The sequence below is a fragment of the Ischnura elegans genome, chromosome 4 (genome assembly GCF_921293095.1).
Source record: "Ischnura elegans chromosome 4, ioIscEleg1.1, whole genome shotgun sequence".
Lineage (NCBI taxonomy): Eukaryota > Metazoa > Arthropoda > Insecta > Odonata > Coenagrionidae > Ischnura > Ischnura elegans.
In genome coordinates this window covers 4,954,685-4,975,498 of record NC_060249.1, presented here as the reverse complement: position 1 = coordinate 4,975,498, position 20,814 = coordinate 4,954,685, and the positions used below count along the sequence as shown (strand labels likewise).

Genomic DNA, 20,814 nt, shown 5'->3' with positions numbered 1-20,814 from the left:
AATTCTCTTATCCAGGAAATGACATCTTCGTCTAGACCATAAGATTTCAGTTTTAATATTAACTTTCCGTGGGGTACTTTATCAAATGCCTTTTTGAAATCAAGAAAAATCGCGTCTACTGGAATGTTGTCTTCCCCGGAGACTAAAATATCGTGGGCGAAAAGCGCTAACTGAGTTTCGCACGATCTGCTTTTCCTGAATCCATGTTGATTTCCCATTAATAAGTTTTGCGCGTCTAGGTGTTTCATTACCGAGCTGACTACGATGTGTTCAATGACTTTGCAAGAGATGGACGTTAAAGATATCGGCCTGTAATTAGATGGCTGTTCCTTGTCTCCACTTTTAAATATAGGCGTTACATTAGCGATTTTCCAGTCATTAGGTACTTCGTGTTGCTTGATGGATTTACTGAATATTAACTGCAAGTAGGGGGCAAGTTCTGAGGCTAGTTCTTTATATACACGAGAACGGATTTCGTCTGGACCAGGTGATTTATTTGGACTAAGCGATTTCAATATATTTTCTATTCCGAGCATACTAATGTCAATAGCTGGCATCTTATGAATACAGGGATTGTCATCGGTCCCGGGTGAGTTTTCGGAAGGCTCCGTGAACACGCTCTTAAAGTAGGAATTTAATAAATTGGCTTTATCGTAACTGCTTGTCAACACATCTCCATTGTCGTTTCTCAGCGAACATACGGTAGATCGTTTACCTTGAACTTCCCTAACATATGACCAAAATGCTTTTGGGTTATCCTGTAACTGCTCTACTAGTGTTTTTCTTTTAAAATTCGTGAACGCATTCCTGAACGCTTCCTTCGTGGCGGCTTTGTTGTGACTGGTGATGGTTTTCCAGGTTTACACCGCGTTGATACATGTTTTGCGGACGACAGTTTCGGGCGCGTTCCAGCTCCCGTCTTCGGGTCCAAATGATTTGCAGATCTGTGATCCTTATTTATTTACAGCTAGTCAGACGGATGTTGATTTTTAATTCCATTGTTGGAAAAGCCGTTTGAAAGATGAGGATAAAGGATAGCCGTCTTCCCTATTGAAGTTATTTGGGTGACTCGCTATTTCAATCGCCTCCCTTATCAGCCTAGGGAAATATTTATTTTCCCTGGCGATGATTTTCGATTCCTTGAAAAGTATGACGTGCCCAGGTTCCGACCATGCATGCTCTGCAACCGCAGAGAGACGAAAATTTTTCTTTTCGGTTGCCTTAAGATGTTCATTTATTCTGCATTTGAGGGATCTAGATGTTTGCCCGATGTATGATAAACCACAGGAACACGTTACTTCATACACTCCTTCATAGATATCTGATGGATGACGATCTTTTTCACTCCGGAGGAGGTCAGAGGTCTTCTTCAAACTTATAAATCGCGTCAGAACGTCATGTTTGGTGAGAACTCTAGCAATTCTTTCCGACGTTCCAGCCAAGTATGGCAAGAGAGCATGTGCCTTTGCCTTTTGCTGGTCTTCCTTTGCAATGTCCAAGGCCACATCTCTTTTATCTTCTTCCCTACGCGCGATTTTTTGAATCAGTACCCGATCGTAGCCATTTTCTTGGAGCGTGGTAAGGAGGTGTTGTTTCTCTCTAGCGAGCGAATAAAAAAAATCGCGCACTGATTCAAAAAATCGCGCGTAGGGAAGAAGAGAAAAGAGATGTGGCCTTGGACATTGCAAAGGAAGACCAGCAAAAGGCAAAGGCACATGCTCTCTTGCCATACGTGGCTGGAACGTCGGAAAGAATTGCTAGAGTTCTCACCAAACATGACGTTCTGACGCGATTTATAAGTTTGAAGAAGACCTCTGACCTCCTCCGGAGTGAAAAAGATCGTCATCCATCAGATATCTATGAAGGAGTGTATGAAGTAACGTGTTCCTGTGGTTTATCATACATCGGGCAAACATCTAGATCCCTCAAATGCAGAATAAATGAACATCTTAAGGCAACCGAAAAGAAAAATTTTCGTCTCTCTGCGGTTGCAGAGCATGCATGGTCGGAACCTGGGCACGTCATACTTTTCAAGGAATCGAAAATCATCGCCAGGGAAAATAAATATTTCCCTAGGCTGATAAGGGAGGCGATTGAAATAGCGAGTCACCCAAATAACTTCAATAGGGAAGACGGCTATCCTTTATCCTCATCTTTCAAACGGCTTTTCCAACAATGGAATTAAAAATCAACATCCGTCTGACTAGCTGTAAATAAATAAGGATCACAGATCTGCAAATCATTTGGACCCGAAGACGGGAGCTGGAACGCGCCCGAAACTGTCGTCCGCAAAGCATGTATCAACGCGGTGTAAACCCGGAAAACCATCACCAAATAACTAACCGCGGAAGCCTCCGTAATAATTGTTGTGACTGTTTGTAATAGTTGCCAGCCGTTGTGAGAGCTTCGTTTGTGAGACGTGTTGATTATCTTCTATTTAAAGCAAAATATCCGACGATAGAGGCTCGGAAGCCCTCATATTTTGTATTATCTATAATATTAATATCTGAGTAAGGGCGTAAAAAATAAAACTGAAGCAGTTAAACGAAAAATTTTATAATACCTAAATAATATCGTTCTAAGAGTCTGAGCCACGGCCGTTGGATGTTGGATACGTTACTTGTAAGTTGATGTTATCAACGGCATATCATTCATTTAAGTATGTAATTAGAACAATTTTGATGTTTACTAACGTCCGCTATGCTTTTATATACAATTAATTCATCCATTTATTCGTAGGTACCGAGGAATTAGTCGTTTAGGACTACGTGTGCATGTATTATGAGGTGAATTCCACTCATGGTAACTTTTGCTCGCTCATAGGAACATTTTTTGTGCCAAAATAGTGTTATTTTCAACGTGACATCTCCCGTGAAGCTATTGCTAATAATCACAGTGCCAGTGGTTGTAATGCACAAAGTTTGACATAGTTGAAAAATATCGGCCAAGAGTTATCACAGTTCAATCGTGATTGAATTGTAAAAAGAGCTAGTACGCTATCGATAAATGTCTAACAGTAGTGTAAAATTTGTCAGTGGCGTGTTCACCTCCGTTGTTCACCGTAAGAGTCTGTGACTATGTCTATGACATTTCACGATCAAGCTATCAAGATCAAAGCTGAGTGTGAAGTTTGTTTTTCTATCATATCAACGAATAGTAGTGAGAAAAGTCGCCTCTGTCACTTGCGTTGGCTAATTTAAGGCTTTAAATCAGTGAATAAATAGTAGTTTTCACCATAACGAGCTCTGTTATGAGTTGTACGGGATCATCATAAGAATGTGACGGTGACTTCCAGTTTTTGATGAGAGTATTTGCCTATTTCCCACTATATTTTTATGGTATATGCTAGTATATTGTTTATGGATTTACCTATATTATTGGAATAGGTTGAAGCTTGTGTGTGTGTGTGTTGGCAGCGGAACAGATTCGCGATCTCACATGTGGACTGTGTGCAGTCTGTTTTGCTGTGAATTCGTACCTTACAACGGATAGGACTACCTTCTCCCCTAATACGGCGTTGCCATATTCAACAGCACAGCTCGTACGCTTACGATCGTTATCCTCCAGTATTACAAGTTTCTTTAACATCTCTATTTTCCGCCGATGTATAGCAATAATTTGTCATAAAAAATTCTTTGAGGGTCGTGGCATCAATTTTTGGTGTCCTAAAAAAAGGCTGGCGTCCTGATACCCCCTGCCGGCTTTTAGGTAGCTTGCAGGGTATTATGTAGATTTAGATGAATTTCAGGTGTACTATTTGAACGAGCGGCAAAGTTGTCATCCATTTTTCTGATAACTAAAATATACGAAGTGAAACGCTTGTCCTTCATCATCCCGATGTCGCATTATTAAAATATTAATATCCCAAGTAATAATCGAGGCACAATAGCAAAAGAAAAACTTGCCCAAGAATAACAGAACAAAATAAAGTGACGATGAGCGGCTAAATACTCGCTCAAAACAAATTTTACAGCATGCGCTAAGCGTATTTCCCAACTCCCTACGGTTGTTTAGGCACCTATGACGTCACGCCTGGCCTCGGCAACGCTCGGGTGTCTTCGCGCAGAGGTCGTCTCAGAGAAATTTTTCTCGATTTTTAAGTCAATTTTTTTTAATTTCTTTTGATGATGAGTGGAGAAACTTTAGCTATTTTTGCGAGCTACTGTATCCATTTTACTTATTCAAAATACTTTTGGGAGCAATCGACGACCCATGCAAGTTCCCCATTCTTCAATTCAATGCGATTCAAAGAGCGTATGTTGCTGTGCTGCACGCGATGGATCCCTTTTCACGCCACTTTTTCAATTACTTCCGCCCTTTGTTTGTCCGTTGCCATAGGAATCCGTGATTCGCCAAATATGCGACGATTTCCGGCGTCTAATCTGGCACTAGTCCTGTATCACTGTGGTCACGGCTCTCCTTCACAATTGTTAGCCCCAAACGAACATCCGTGATACTTTCGTGATGCAATACGCTTCTGCTGCTCACTGGCCACAATTGTGCAATGTGCATCGCTCCAATATGTTAAATGCTAAGGAGTCAGATAAAGTGAGAGATCTGAGAGTCAAAATATCTTCAAACCAATCGCGGGGAACAAAAATAACAACAAATCGTGGCAAGGCCTGAAGAAGCCAGGATTCGTCGAGGGAACTCTCGAGGGATTTTAGTCGGATGATTAAGGAAAATAGTGGTGCCATTTCGTACTCGTCCGGCCACATCTTGAATATGCAACGAGCATGTGGAAGCTTATTCCGTGATCTTAATAAAGTCAAAGGAAAGCTGCACGATTCGTTAAAAACTGCTACTGGCGTACAGAAAGTGTTAAACAATTGTTAAGCGAATCAGGCTGGGAGCCACTGGAGACTCGTAGGCTGCGCGCTATGCTTGTTAGATTGCTTGAGAAATAAAGTACAGATATATTTATGATCGACGGGGAGAAATTCATGACTGAGCCCAAGGAGATTATGTTACTATTGTTATTCAAAATTTATGATCGAGCCTCTCTAGATCGATCGTCAGGAACTATAAATTAAGAGAGATACTTTTCCGAACGGATAGGTATTGAAATTCGTTTTCCACCGACAAATAAGAGACATGCCTAAATCAAAGTCGGACTTAGTGGTCAAATATCTCCAGCGTGCAACTTCTTTCTTTTTAGGCAAACGCCTGGTGGGTGAACAGTGTTAGTTATGGCCCTTAGTTAGTTAGTACTTAGGGCCCTTGGGGCACGGGTTGCCGTTATTTTAAAGTAACCAAATTTTAACACGTGAATATAAACACCATTTGGATCATTTTGAGACCAGGAAAACATAACTTTTCGCAATTCTGAAAAATAAGGGCCGGCCTAATGCACACCCACCGCCACACACCTTTTGGCGGCTTACGGGGAGGCACGTAGATGTGAATGAAAGAACTGAGTTTTGCAGATGACACACGCATTCGTTCCAGATAAACTGAGTCATCAACTATTTGCAAGCAGTCTTAAATATGGTGATTCCAGGAACCCATTTCCGGATTACTAAATGCGATTCACAAAGCGATAAGACGAAAATTATTTCACGAATTCTTTCGTGAGTAATAGGGTAGTAATGTGAGTTATTGTATGCCAAGAAAGTGATCTCATTCCTTTCTTTAGAATATTGCACATATGTTTTGGTCGTTGACGTGATTATTTAAAATATCTATAAATATTTAAAATAGCTATCTTCCTTTCGATATTGAAATTTCAAATCCCCCCTCAATTTTATCTCTTCCTTTTCTTTTATGTCGTATGTGGTTGCGCCAATAGAAATAATTAACGCGGATTTAACTGGCTATCGACCATCAGATTTGGTCGATATTGGATTATCGTGAAATATTCGGAAAGCGCAGAGCTAAGTCATGTTTCATTCGTCTTTTTCGCATGCTTTGTCACCACCAGTCGTGAATCATAAAAGATGACGTTCGGGGTGAAAACATTATTTATATAATATTGGTATGGAGAAGAAGTACATCAAGGCATTGAAGGAACAAGTCGGCTCCATGTAAATGCCACGCTTAAGACTGATTGCTGTTACGATTGGCGGTGGCGTTCAGAACATGAATTATTTTCCATGAACCGGCCTTCTACATAATCTTTCCGACCAGATCAATCCTCAAATCGCTCAATGGCCGAATTATTTTCTAGAAATAGATCCAGGAGTGACATTGCAGAAGTGGACATTGGACGCGTAGGTAGGTATTCCTCCTCTGAGCCTTGATCGCACGTGCACAAGGCCGAATGGCACTCCATCAATCGGATGATTCTAAAAATCTGTTTTCCAGATATGAAAACGTTTTATTCTCTTCCTTCAATCTTATCGTGAGTCCTATTTTAACCGTTGCGCTATAAAACTAGGAAGTTGGGATTCATTAATCTTGTCGCGACCAATTGTCAACTCCCCTTTATTTACGATTGGAAAATTGAAAACCAACCAAATGCACACGTCTCAAAGCATATGCTTCGACACAGTCCACCATTAGTGATGCGACCCCACTTTGTATGCTATTAAGAGCATACTAAAGTGCTATGTGCTGTATGATTACGAGGCAGCCTAGAGGACCCTGTTGATGCGATTGAAGGTTCAACGGCACCTATATCACTACGGGCGTAATAGCATTTCCTTGAACGGCTATATTAAAAATGCTATTTGGAAGGCAAGAGGAAAAGACAGCCACAAATCGAAGTGAAATATAGTCTACTAAAATATATTTTGACTTCGTGGCACTTAAATGCAATGCAGCAGTGTGCCATTCGCAAATTGAATGCAAGTCACGTGACCCGAAATCCATGTTGCTATAGAGACGCTCAAGCTATATCGGGACTCAAGTAGTGACGTCACCCACCTACCTCCACTTCATCTAAGGTCAGAGCAGGTTTTTTTGCTCTTCAATCTCGATTTTTTAAAAGTGTAACTTCAGTGGCTTATTGTATTTGCAACAGATAGCAATAAAACGTTTAACGCTGGGATTGACTCTCATTAGATAAAAAGTTTCGCTAGTAAACCACCCATCGCTCAAATTTGACCTTGCAATAACTCCATTCAAAAATGAAACAATATTTCTGATAAGCCGGTAGTGGGCGTGCACTTTCTTTTGCCGCGGTGCGAGTTTACGCGCGCAGCGCCCTGGCGGTGGTTTTGGCAAATATCTAGAGTTGAAGGGGGGACTCGAATTACCCCTTCCACCTCAGAAATTCAGTAGCAGCCTCAGCAACAGGTGGGTCTCTCCGGCGACCGTAGCAACTTCTCCACGTCCGTCGGGAGTGAATTCCTTGGAGAGCAGCATTGTGCATTGTTGTGGTGGTGCTTCGCGATTGGTCTGTAAGGGAGAGGATGTCATCGGCGGATAGAGGCCATTGGGGCTCCCCCCTCGAGTTCATCTTCTCGTGCCTCAGTTACGCCGTTGGACTTGGAAACGTGTGGCGATTCCCGTATATTTGCTACAAAAACGGTGGAGGTGAGACAAGGATTCCGCATGGTGCGAATGAAAGTGAATCATATCTTTAGATACAGCCCACGAATTTTAATTATAATATTAATTGATCAGTCGGCCACCAAATGTTTTATCACTCACCGCCCATTCGCACAATGGGTTTACAACAGTCGCCACTCGCGCCGCTGGTGGGCGCAGCGATCCGATTTTCGCCGCTATAGTTATGATTTTTTAAACGAAATTTATATTCGCGATGACGTGGTCCATCGAATGCGTTTCATTTCAATGCTATTCCTCCTTTTCCGTTCTTGCAATCTACTTGTCCCTCGACTATTATCTTCATCAGGCCATCGTGTATCGTCGGCCTCCGTGGCGGCGGGAATAAGTCCTCGCCTACCATACGGAAGGCCGCGGGTTCGAGTGCCGCCTGGGTAAGTTGCCCCTTCCAGTACATGGTTGTAGGTGATTGTCAGTTGTTGTTTGCCCAAAAAACTCTCGATGTAAAGACCTCATTGTGCTGTTTTCGGTAGTAATTGAGATGGATGTGTGGTCAATGAGGATGTTACATCTTCTTACTTAGGTTTTCATGAGGCTTCCCTTCTCTCATACTCTTCCTAGGACATCCTCATTCTTTACTTGGTCGATCTATTTGATCCTCATTATTCTTCTATAGCTCCTAATTTCGAAAGTCCCTACCCATGATTTCACCGCTGCTGTGATTGTCCATGCCTCACTTCCCACGAGAAGCATACTCCAAATGCAAGTTCTGATAAATTTTTGTCCTTACTAATACATATGTTCTTCTTCATTTAGCCTAATCGACAGTGGATGATGATTTGGCTTATGTGAACGAATAAAGCAATACCTATGTTATAGTTCTATTAGTGTGTGAGTGCACGTAATTGCTTTCTAGTACCTAAGTACGTATTTGAGATGCATTGTGTTTCCGATGCGCGGCTGATTTCAGTGTCTCCCGGAGAATTGAGTGCACTAAGGGTAAATTATCTTCATTTCTATGCTCTTCGTTTGCTTTTCATTGCTTTAAAAATTATTAGACCGTAATATCGTATCAGGATGAACAATAGAGATGACAGTAAATATCCGTGACTCAGATTTCATTCCCGATACCTAGCTTTAAAATATTGCCATTTATCTAAGCTTAGGGTGAAGTCCATAATTATAAACTTACATTTCAATACTTCAGAGTATAATTTACATTTATCTATTTCTAAAATGTTGTTACCAAACACAACTACAAGATCCCTAACAACTAAAAACAAGCATCCATGTTAATACATAGAATATTAATTTTTAATGGGAAATTGGCATTGTAAATTGTTTCAACCATGGTCCTACTATAGGGATCGTGGTCCTTGTATAGGAATTAAACAATAGCCGTTCGTTTATATCACGTAACTATCCGTTGCAAATTCCGTCCCCCAAGTATGGAGACGAATTTCCCTAAGATTTTTTAAAACAATGCACACCTGATTAAAGATCTTTTGATCCTGCATTGACCGAACTGTTTCAAAATGCATGCACACTGTTTCAAAATCAATCTTCTGCAGAACGATAACAGCAAATTGCCACTGCACACAAAGTATTGAAATTGAGTGGATTTTTTAGTCGCAATCATGTATTTTCTATTGTTCACTTCTCAATTCCATAATTTATTTACTCTAGAGGTGTTTTCTTCCACAAATCACGGTTCGAACCAGCAAAACACGGTTGCAAATCATGTGGAAATAAATGACGAGGACACTGCGCTTTCCAAAGTGGTACTCTTCTCCCCACACAAATCTTCCCGTTCATTCAAAATCGACCAAACTTCTTCGCGCTAGTTTCAATTCAAGTGGTAATACTCGCAATAATTGTTTCTATGCAGTGGCTGATACAGAAAAAACTCAAGGGGGGGCGCAACATATCTTGAGTTGTCTTTACTTTTATCGTAATAAAAGATGATCAAGTCACAGGCAAAGTATATGACAATTTTATTTAAATTGATTATAAACATGTAAAAGACAATGCCATCTTATGATATAAAAATGTTACAATTGTGGTTTTGCAATGTTCGGTAATACAGGCGGACCCGCAAGGGGGGGGGGCGCGCGCGCCCCCTGCGCCCCCCATCTGTATCCGCCACTGTTTCTATGCACGACGTCATTGACGACCAGGGACTGGATTCATCTCACGCTAAGTGCGATGATTTACTGTTGATTTTTTTCTGTAAAGTGGCCATAGAGTTTCATATTATTAGGCTCATTAAGGTTTTAGTTAGCGATAAAACAGTGACAAATCGTATTTTTCGTATCGGAGTCAATTGCGTATCGTACCCTCTTCTTACTCTTTGAGTTAATCGTCATGATTCCACTTTCATGCTTTAGTTATGCAATATCGTTTTGCGTTTATTTTGGTTTACAAGCATATCTAACTGCCGGAAGCCAATCGTAAACGACGGGGTGCACTGTTTTGCAGAGCAGCCCCCGAGGGTCGCTTGAGATACCGCTACCCAAATTCAGGCCCAAGAAAGGTTGCAATGACCGCCGTCAGGGCTTGGAGGCACCCCTGCCCACAAATCGAGGACGTAATGTGGGCTGCGTGGTCACAATCAGTGTCTCACAGTCCGAGTTCGCTTTCGCGCACTCGCAGACACCCAATCGCAGTTGATGAAATGAATGCGGTTGGTGGAAGGATGAGAGATGCAACGAATATTCCTCACATTGAATTTCTCCTCACGGCCAGCAACTAATAACTCATTGAGATAAGGTGAAAGGAAGAAATAAAGAAGGCGCTTATCAATTAAGCTTGTCAGCCTTTTCTTATGGGTTTCTTACGGCCAGGCTACAAACGTCCAGAGTAATGACAAAATGGGGGCCTAACTTTCAGCACTTCCGCAGATATTGTAATCATTCCATTGTTTTAGAGTATTCATTACGGCATTTATGTATGAAAATAATGCTTTCATTCTTGGCGCTTCTATATTATGAGGAGAAATAACATGATTTGGCCATAATAATAATTTGGCAATAAAATTGAAAATTATTCACATTTATGAAATGATGGCGAAACCACGGTCGTAAAAAACATAATTTCACATGAATAGCGACGTATCGTATAAAAATTAGGGATGGTCGGATCGGATCCAAATATCCGCGGATATTGCCCTTCATCGGATACATCGGATTCAAAGTCGCGGAAGACATCGGATCTGGATCCGAAATTTTGAATAATAGCTTCAGTGAATGCAACGCCCCATAAAAGTGGAAAGACTTCCGATTCTATCTTCGAATGCGCCGTCGCATGCGATTCTTGTCCTACACATGAACATGTTTGCTGCAGCTGCAGTTTTATTTTAAAGCTCTCGCAGACGTATGAGAATTTCAGCCGTGAAAAATAAAAATAGCAAAATACGACTGGTACGTAGTGTGACTCTTCCCAAGAGATTGAACAATCATTGGGGGAATCTCAATGTCGCAGGATAATAATCACGTAAAATGTAACTACGTCGCAGATTTCAGAAAACCACCCTCGGCCGTCCATCAGCCCGTGCATCTGTTGTTTTTTAGTTTCCGAAATTACAGAGACCATAAATCATTGTCTTTTGAGGAAAATATCAAATTACACGGGAACAATTAAATCGTGTTTCAATCTTACCCCGTCTCACCAATTGACCTTTTTTGGCCTACCTGCTTCAATTCTAGACGACAAAGGCTAGGTGAGTGATTTTATGGGCCCGAAGATGTCTCGATAGCTTCGAGCTTAAAAGATGACATGCACGAGATTTGAAAAAGAATTAGACCAAACGCGACGCATTCCTGACGATATATCTGTTTATTTTTCAGCTCTAAATGATGACCACTAAGTTTTCTGTTTACAATTAGACCATACTAATATGCAACATTGTCCAAACAAAACAATTCTCAAAGAAACAAGTGCAGCACTAACTCCTCAAACAAATAGAGATGGATTGGAAGCGCCAACTTCATACATCACGTAGCTCGCCCGGCTTCGCTTTGAAGGCAACGACGTCACTGAAGTAAGATCTGACTTATTCGTCCTTGACTCCCTCATTTGTAGCCTCGTTGCTTGAAATACGGAGGGAGCGCGCTCCTTCCCCTCCACCTCTCCTTTACGCGCTTCTGCTGCCCACCCCTTCCTTATGCTGAGCGGTCGAGCATCTCGTCGCAACTGACGTTAATGCCTTTTTAAATACCTAAAGTACTGCTAATTGTGTTGCTGATTGCGCAGTTGCAATTTCATTTAATGATACACTGATAAAAATATCTTTCATTATGTAGAAACATTTCTATTGAGATAAGGAGAACCAATGTATGCCATGTGCGTGCAATGCCATGTGCGTGAAGTTATCACCTCTCGCTACGCCACTGGTCAGTGGTTTATCCGAAGATTTTTCCTTTTTTCATTTCCAAACCCAAGCGTAACAGTTTAGGTCCTGAGCATGTAAAGATGTTTAAAAAAACAACTTGAAAGCTTATAAAAATGATTTTTAATTTATAGAAATATGAAAATGTGTATGAAAATCTATAGAGCATTACTTTGATTGTATGTACCCAGATTAAACTTGAGTAATTACTTCGTTTTATAACAGGAATTTGAAAATGCATTTGGATCCGAAAATATCCAATCCGAAATATCCGGCTCCGAAAATCAAGGATCCGATCCTAATCCGCATCCGAAAAAATCCTGGATCCGTCCATCCCAAATAAAAATGCCGGAAAGAAATCTATAATATATGGTATTCTTCGGATCATCAAATTCATAAATGTTATATTGTGTGGACCTTGAATAATCTCACTTTGTTTCATGCACACAGCAGCTATATTTTTCTATTTACATAGTTGTAGATGGATTTGGTGCTTTCCCGGCTGATTTCCCGTGAAGATTTCATAAAAATACATAGTTGTAATTTCGACTGGTGCCTACGCCCCTCACTCCTAACAGGTGCCGCGGTGTATTGGTTAACGAAGAAAGTTGCTAATCTGTGGGTCTCACATTCCATCCACTCCGACGATATTTTTTTTCTTTCCGCCACGAGGAAAAAGTACGTGTGCTATGCTTTGCATCTTCACCAGCCAGTCGCTTGCAGTTGTAAATTTTTTTCTATTTACGGGAAAAACTGTTATCAGTCGTTCAGCTCTTTTAAGACTCGCTGAATTTCACGCTTTAAAGTCATGTCGCACTGATCAGCGTTGTAGTGCACAGATGGCACAGTTCAGTGTAGTACGCTTTTCTGCCGCCTTTGGCGCTCCAACAGAGGCGACTTATGTTAATCTGAGGATATTTGACAGCATTACTCACCTATTCTTCCCTAAAATCTTATCCTTGCCTTATGTAAGTCCCTAAGCTTACGATAAGCTGCTCATCATTTTTTTTCGGTAAGAAAACCATAAGCAACGGATAACCCTCTCACTTTGTGCCATCTGGACTATACCTGTTAACTGATAATCACGAAAGTTGTGGCCCCACTTTTCAATAGTTGGTGACGTCATTACAGTTCTGGTTTATTTACTCGTTCAGAGAGAGAGCCATCCATTGAGGGAAAGAATGAGAGAGATGACGGGAGTGTAAACAACGAGGGACACCGATGAGTGACGGTCTCCTTTGGAGCGATGACACGCTCGTCAGGAATTCGTGACGTCATCAACTTATCAGCATAGGGTTAACGCCATCAAATTTTCGCCGCGCATAGCAGAAGAATTAGTCGACGGATCGAAAAACGGAACAAATATGGGTCTATTGATAAGCGTTATACGTAAATTAAACGAGGGAAACGAAATGGGTGCGCCATTGTCATTTCCGGCGTCATTCAGGGCTTGGAATTCGCCTCTGCCAGCCACACGTGGAAGTCATACGGGTCCCGTAATCAGCAGGCGCCGAAGCATCCTAAGTCCAATGGGACTAAGACCGTGTATGGATGGAAGCAAATCGACGCAAGGGTGTCTAACTAAGTATAGACATAATGAAACACTTACTTGCAATTTTCCACAGAAATAAAATTTTTACTACGACTTAAGTTTCGATGATACTACATCATTTTCAAGTAACAACTGAGAGAGGAATCGCCCTTGCTTGCCATTAAGTTCCAATAGTGTGTTTCCCAGAAGTGTTAAAATCCCTTCTCCCCCCCTCCTGTCGCCCACTCGACGTGAAAGAGATCCCACAAGAACCATACAGTGAACCCTAACCGCCGACCCCCCGCCCCCCACCTACACGCCCTCAGAAGAACGCACCCCCGAAGACCCTTCTAGCACAGAAGACGTCTTTTCCCCCCCTTCCACACCATTCACGGAAGGCGCTCGGAAACACCCGAAGACAAGAAGACCGCCACGTGTTTTCAAATGCATTCATTTATTTCTATGTTCAAGTTTGTCAACCCCGAAAAAACCCTTCAATTCCCAACCTTTTTACCTCCTCCGGTTTTTTTCCACCCTCCCCTCCCCCCCCTCCCCTCCCCCCCTCCCCTCCACGCCTTGCACCCCTATCCATTCCAACCAGCTCCTTGAGGACCTTCCACCCCATTTCTCCTCTCTCAGTTGTTACTTGAAAATGATGTAGTATCATCGAAACTTAAGTCGTAGTAAAAATTTTATTTTTGTGGAAAATTGCAAGTAAGTGTTTCATTATGAATCAATTCCACTCCATCTCGCTTGATTCCTCGAATTTTATAAGTATAGACATATTGAGGGTTACCGGCCGTTCTACATTTTCAGAATATGTTCATTCAACCCAATGTTCACGTATCCAGAAACATTCCGGCTATGTTAGACTTTCAAGAACAATGTTACCTTCAAGAAAATATATTATTATTTTGTTGAATTCTCTTTCTTTTAGTAATTTCTTATGCATGTTAGCTTTCATTATTGTTATTATTTTTTTTACAAAATTTTTGTTATTACATATTAGTAATAGCTATTATAATTATTATTATTGTTATTCTTTTAATTGTTATATTACTAGCATGAAAAATTCCACCAAGCTAGTGGAGTGAGAGTGATCCATTAATTATCTATATTTTCTCAAAAACGTTTATGTACAATCATAATAAATAGCACTGAAAAGTCATGAGTTTGATAGATCACACAATCACAACTATAAATAATGATAAATGGCCCTATTTATAGCTTTCCCATCTGTAATATTTAGATCATTCTGCCCATCAGTAACACGAGTTTTGTTAATCATTTTAAGGGTGTTGTGGACAACAGCACAACTGAAAACAGATTGCAGGATCTTCTTTTGTAACATTTGTGGCGATGATACTGTTTTCCCCCAGAGTCCTTACAATTACCCACCATATACAGGATGGTCTCCCTCCTTTAAAAAATCGTGACCTTGTCACCCCAAGCTGCATTTGTTTTACATCAGGATGTTCTACTTAACTTCAATCCTGAATGACGATGATGACTTTTTTAGCTCCTTTTTCCACTCCTCTTTCGAAGGTGCATTTTTGGTCCAGCACACCATAATGATATTTGTGGCTGCCTTACCTGTCGTTCTAATCGAAATGGTCATTGGACAGTATTCCAGTCTGGGTCCATGCCAGGCTTTTGCAAAGATGGCTCCCTTGTTCAAAGGTCAGTGCACATACTTACACTCAGCTCATTTAAAATTTTATGCATAAATTGTACGTCTCTACCATTGTTAATTGGAGATTCTAGACGTCGGGTACATATTGATTTTTTAATGCCTCCTAGAAGAACGATATCCTCTGATGCACGGATGTTGCTGTACAATTTCAAACTTTTGTTTTCATCTGCCTTGAAGTGCATCGGATAACCCATTAGAAAAACTTACAATGGGCTCATTTAACTAGTGTATGAATTTCTATGAGTGGACTGACTCCTCCAGACCAATGAATAAGCTTGAAATGGATGTAGAAAACCTAATGTAAATATTTAGGTTGAAAACAAGCAGTCTATTCCTCTCCAAGAGCAAACTGTCGAGGCGAGTCAAGCATTTGTTTCTCTCATAAATAAAAGATCAGCCTCACAAAATTTTATGACTAATATGAGTTTGGTTTAATTTATTGTTAGAATGCACGAACACCAACTGCCATATGATAGATGCGCTATGCCAGAAATATTTGTGGGAGTGTACTCAAAAACTTCCCAAAGTTTCATGATGACTAGAGTGTAGTAGTGCATAAAGAATAAACAGACAGAGAGGCACACTCTCTTGCATCTTTACGTGCTTAAAAGCTCACTTTTTACATTTTCCAGGACTGGGCTATGCTTCATTGTCGGTGAATATTCTTCTTACTGCTTACTTCCACGTCATCATTGCATGGGTTATATTGTATATGTACGAGTCCTTCAAGAGTGAGTTGCCATGGGGGTCATGTGTTCACCATTTCAACACAGAGAGTGAGTATGTAGTTATGTTTCAATAAAAGCTTTTGCTTGCCAGGCAGATTGAAGAAATAGGAAATTAGAAATAAGAAATAGGAAGTATGTCCGGAAAGCCTTTTCCCTTGGACGGTGCACTGCTTCACTCCATTTGGCATATTTTTATCCCTTATCAAAGAAACTAGGAAATTTGTGGACTATTCCATTTGCCACAAATACCTATATGTACTATTTGTGGACAAGGTGGTATCCCCAACAGCACACATTTGGATATACATATGTATTTATATTGTATTTTCATGGGTCACATACATATGTATTTTTGTTAGGTATTACATCTGTAATACATATGTATTATTGAGTGTATTTCCTTTGTATTCATACATATGTAAAAGTGGTACGTGTTACACGATAAATACATTTGTATTTTTGTGAATTTTTTAAATTTGAGTACTCATGTAAATGTGGTCAAAAATACACAAAAAATACAAATGTATTTATCGTGTAACACGTACCACTTTTACGTATGTATGAATACAGAGGAAATACATATGTAAATGTGGTCAAAAATACACAACATATACATTATGTATATTTCCTGTAATGTTTGAGAGGTGGATTTTCGTGGTGTCTTGTAAAATGTTCATAAACATTTTTTCCAGAAATAATATGTTCACAACAAACGCCAGGTTTCCTTATTTTAATGATCATTCATCCATTCGAATTACCCAGAAAGCTTAAAAATAAATCATATACTGGTCGATGTGAGCAAGGGTAGTAAAGATGGCGGCCATATTTATGTTAATTTGTAAATGCACGCGAAATACAGACGTATTACATATGTAAAATTCAGTTTCCATCCGCGAAATATACACATGGAAAATGGTTCACAATACATGAAAAATACAAAAAATAGTTCTCGCACAGAGCAAAAGTAAAAGCGAAGTTTAATTTTTTAAACAATATTTTAAATTAACCGTTTAAACAAAAAAATTAAATTCTCAATTCTGCGCCTCCACTGTCGCAATTAGCTAGGGAAGTGAGTGGGAGTGATAATCTCGTTAACAGTTAAGCTCGGCATTTCGTTCGAGACTACGAGAACGTGCTGTAGGAGGAACTCCGGCTACTGACGTATAGTTAATTTTATATTTGTTAGTATTATTATACGTATTGGAAGAATTGACATAGTGTTTTAATCCTCGATAACCGGTGCTTGTGGATGGTGTGCTCAACCCGAAGCTATGTTTTGCTGGAAATGTGCTTCAATCCCGCACGTTATTGCGATCCGTGCAAGCCAGCTCCAACAGTTTCCTGTCACTGGATAATTAAGGTAAGGTATGATTTATCTTTTATTATATTGTACGCATACATAGACTACATTAATTATGTTATTTGAGTATATTTGGATACAACTATTGGCGCAATGTGTTGACCACATTGCGCCAATAGAGGTAATTATTTTGTTTATGTTTGGCTATTATTTTCCTTTTTTGTTGAGTTATGTATCGAGGAGACTGGTCTCCATTGAAGTTATATGGTAAAACATAGTAATGTCAATCTTGTACGTATAAATTAATAGATTATGCGTCGTATAGTAATTCCGTGCTTCGCGGCTGAAGTTACATTTTTTTCTTCTCTTAATTAAGAGCAGAAAAAATTGTTTAAAGGAATGTTTTCGTTCACTTGTAAGCTGTTTTATCGCTGTTTATTACCACAACCTACTGTATTGTAGTTCTTGCATTCCTAGTTATCCTATGCTTTAGTCATAAGATCTTTGACCGTAGACTTATCAGCGTAGCCTTGTCACTAATAGATTCCTCGAGGTTCCGAGCCGTTTTGCCCACTACTTCTAATTATTTAACGAACAAGAAGTATTGGTCGTGTAATATCGGTTCCCTTAAAGCAAAGTGTAATATTTCTTTCATCTTGAAATGCAGTCAATCAAGGTGCATTTCGTCATTATTATTAACACAACATTATTATTACCAATGGATACACTTTTTCCTAGTTAATTTATATTTAAAAGTAGTAATATGATCTTTTCTCATTTTTCTTAAGAGAAAGGCTATTAATTTTGTAAAATGAAAGCATATCCCCAAAATATATGATTTCTTAAAGGACAAGGTCAAATCTGCGCTAGCTGGGACCTCGGCATAATTGGTAAATGAAAAAATTTAAAACTTATGTCTGGAATCTAGCAGAGAAGCCAAACTTTCATTTGCATTCAGAATTAGTACTAAAATTATAGACTTCACAGAATACTGACTGCCTATATGAATTGAAAAAAAATAAAATTGAAAGGCCTTGAGCTCCTATTCAGATCTTACAAAAAGATATATTTTTGCATGACTTTTAAACTTGACTTCTTCTTTTCTCCTTTCAGGAAGTGGCTACTGGTGCAGAGTTGGTTTCCTGAATTCAGGTTTCTTCTTGTACAATGGGTTACAACGCTTGTTCCGTGTTAACATTTTTTTTCTATTTTCCAACTTAAACGACTGTTTGTACTTGATTTATCTTTGTGCTATTTTTTATCTAAGTTTCACCTACTGTTTGCTGGCCCTTAATGCTTGTTAGCAATATTCATGGCCACACTTGTTCTTTGTGTGCATTATTTTATTTTTCTCTTTGAATAAATGTTTTATTATCTGTATGTTGTGGTTTCCTTATATTTATTCATCCGTTTGATCCATATTGATATTAAGTGGATGTGGGTCAGAAAATCAATATGTATAATTCGTGTACGAGGGCCTGCAGATACATATGTATATTACATGTAAGGATATTCAGATTTCCAATTTGTAATACGCATGTATACATACATCCTGAGGGACTTTTGAGTCACTTTTACGTGAAATATACAGACGTAATACGATTTTATTCCATCGTATACATATGTATAATCCATGTATGGGTATTCAGATTTCCAATTTGTAATACGTACGTATACATACATCCATAGGGACTTTTGAACCACTTTTACGTGAAATATACCGATGTAATACGATCGTATTCCATCTTATACAGACTGTCCCAAGTGTCGTGTGTCATTTTTGACCTGTAATTTTAGTAACTTTCCGTAGAGCTATGTTCATGAAAATTGGCACACTTATGGGAAAAGGTCCTAAGTTTTGTTGAGTGTAAGCAAAATTTTAAAATTTTGAACATTTGACCTCACAATTTGGGTCCAAACCAAAAATTTGAATTTGCCTTATGGGGTTTCAATGTTAAAAAAATCGAGATAGAAAAATGTCTGAATTTCATTCACCAAGATGTCAATTCTTATGGTTTCGGACCCGAGAAACCCGAAAATAACAATTTTATTTACGAAAATTCAACCGTTGACCCAGTAAGGTCACCGTCAAGGTCATAAGGGTGGCAAAAAGAATAGCATACCGACAAAGGTGTCGATCTATGGGTTTTATAGGGTGCCCAAGTCATTGGTATTGTCCAAATACCCGTATTATTCACTAATTGACCTACGAGGGTCACAATGGGGGTCAAAGGTCATAGAGTTAAACGTCGGGCCTTCATGACAACCAACGTGTCAAATCATAGGTTTTGAAGGGTGCCAAAGTCGGTTAGGCAGTTCATAGATCCGTATTGTTGGTTTTTTGACCTCCGAGGGTCACAATGGGGGTCAAAGGTCATAGAGTTGAACTTCGGGCCATCATGACAGCCAACGTGTCAAATCATAGGTTTTGAAGGGTGCCAAAGTCGGTTAGGCAGTTCATAGATCCGTGTTGTTGGTTTTTTGACCAAAGAGGGTCACAATGGGGGCCAAAAGTCATAGAGTTAAACGTCGGGCCATAATGACAGCCAAAGCGTGGAACCATAGGTTTTAAAGGGTGCCCAAGTCAGTGTGGCAGTTCGTAGCAGTTTGCATATTGTCGATTTTTTTTACCATCGAGGGTCATAAGGGGGGTCAAAGGTCATAGATGTATGTTTTGAAATAATAGGAAAACTAATTTCCCCAACTAAAGGTTTTGAAGGGTGACCAAGTGAGTGGTGTAGTACACATATCCACTGCCTTTTCCGACAAGCCTCCCTTACCCTCTTAGTTTCACGCCGTTCTTGATTATTTATTTCCCTAGACATCCTTTTTCCCGACTCTGTGTCCACATTCTTCCACTGCATCTCTCTGCAAAGAAGGTCCTATGGAGGTCTAACGCCACATAGGACTTTCTTTATAACTACGCTGAAATCCCATTGGTTTTAAAGATCAACAAGCAAATAGCAAAACCCATTCATGCCGCTTTTCATTTAAGTATTAGACCTCCATTGGTATCGCTCAAGTTAAGGGTTGCGAGTTTTTCCCATGAAAGTCCTAAAGATATGTTAAATAAGTAGTTAAGAAAAAGTCCCAGTTTGACTGTAAAGACCGCAACCTTCTGACTGACCCTCGTCCTGCAAACATTACTGGCTGCAAATTTATCAGGACCTCACTTCACATTCAAACTTGCGAATCGGTTGGGTATAACACCCAACAGTCTCATTGCTATGTCTTGGCCTTTCCATTAAGATGCTTTTGCCGCTGAGCACTATTGTCCGAGCAGCGTGTACTGGACAATTCCAGGTGTGCGATATAACAAAATTTAAATATTCTAAAATTGAAGCCCTAGAAAGTGTAATGTTGCAGCTTCGAGAAGAAGAGCATGGCAATCAAAACCATTTCTGATTGTGAGAAAACCAAACCATTCTGAAAAACCAAATTGTGAGGTCAAATGGTCAAAATTTTAAAATTTTGCTTACACTCAACAAAACTTAGGACCTTTTCCCATAAGTGTGCCAATTTTCATGAACATAGCTCTACGGAAAGTTACTAAAATTACAGGTCAAAAATGACACACGACACTTGGGACAGTCTGTACATATGTATTTGGTCACGTATTTTTTGTGTATTATTGACAGTGGCGCCGACTCCATGGGGCCTGAGGGGGCCCGAGCCCCCTCAAAGTTTCGTTAGGGGGGGCGGAGCCCCCTCAATAATTCAAGATAA

The 20,814-nt window shown here is 39.9% G+C and overlaps 1 protein-coding gene across 1 annotated transcript in view; it reads left to right on the top strand.

Moving 5' to 3' along the window:
• The first annotated feature begins 7,236 nt into the window (after positions 1-7,236).
• LOC124157010 (sodium- and chloride-dependent GABA transporter 1-like) overlaps positions 7,237-20,814 on the top strand; it is a 41,196-nt gene continuing 27,618 nt past the window's right edge. The window contains exons 1-3 of the mRNA XM_046531472.1: positions 7,237-7,476; positions 14,913-15,047; positions 15,693-15,836. Of these exons, the coding sequence (XP_046387428.1) occupies positions 7,353-7,476; positions 14,913-15,047; positions 15,693-15,836 (403 nt within the window). The 5' untranslated portion in view covers positions 7,237-7,352. The remainder of the gene's footprint in view (positions 7,477-14,912; positions 15,048-15,692; positions 15,837-20,814) is intronic.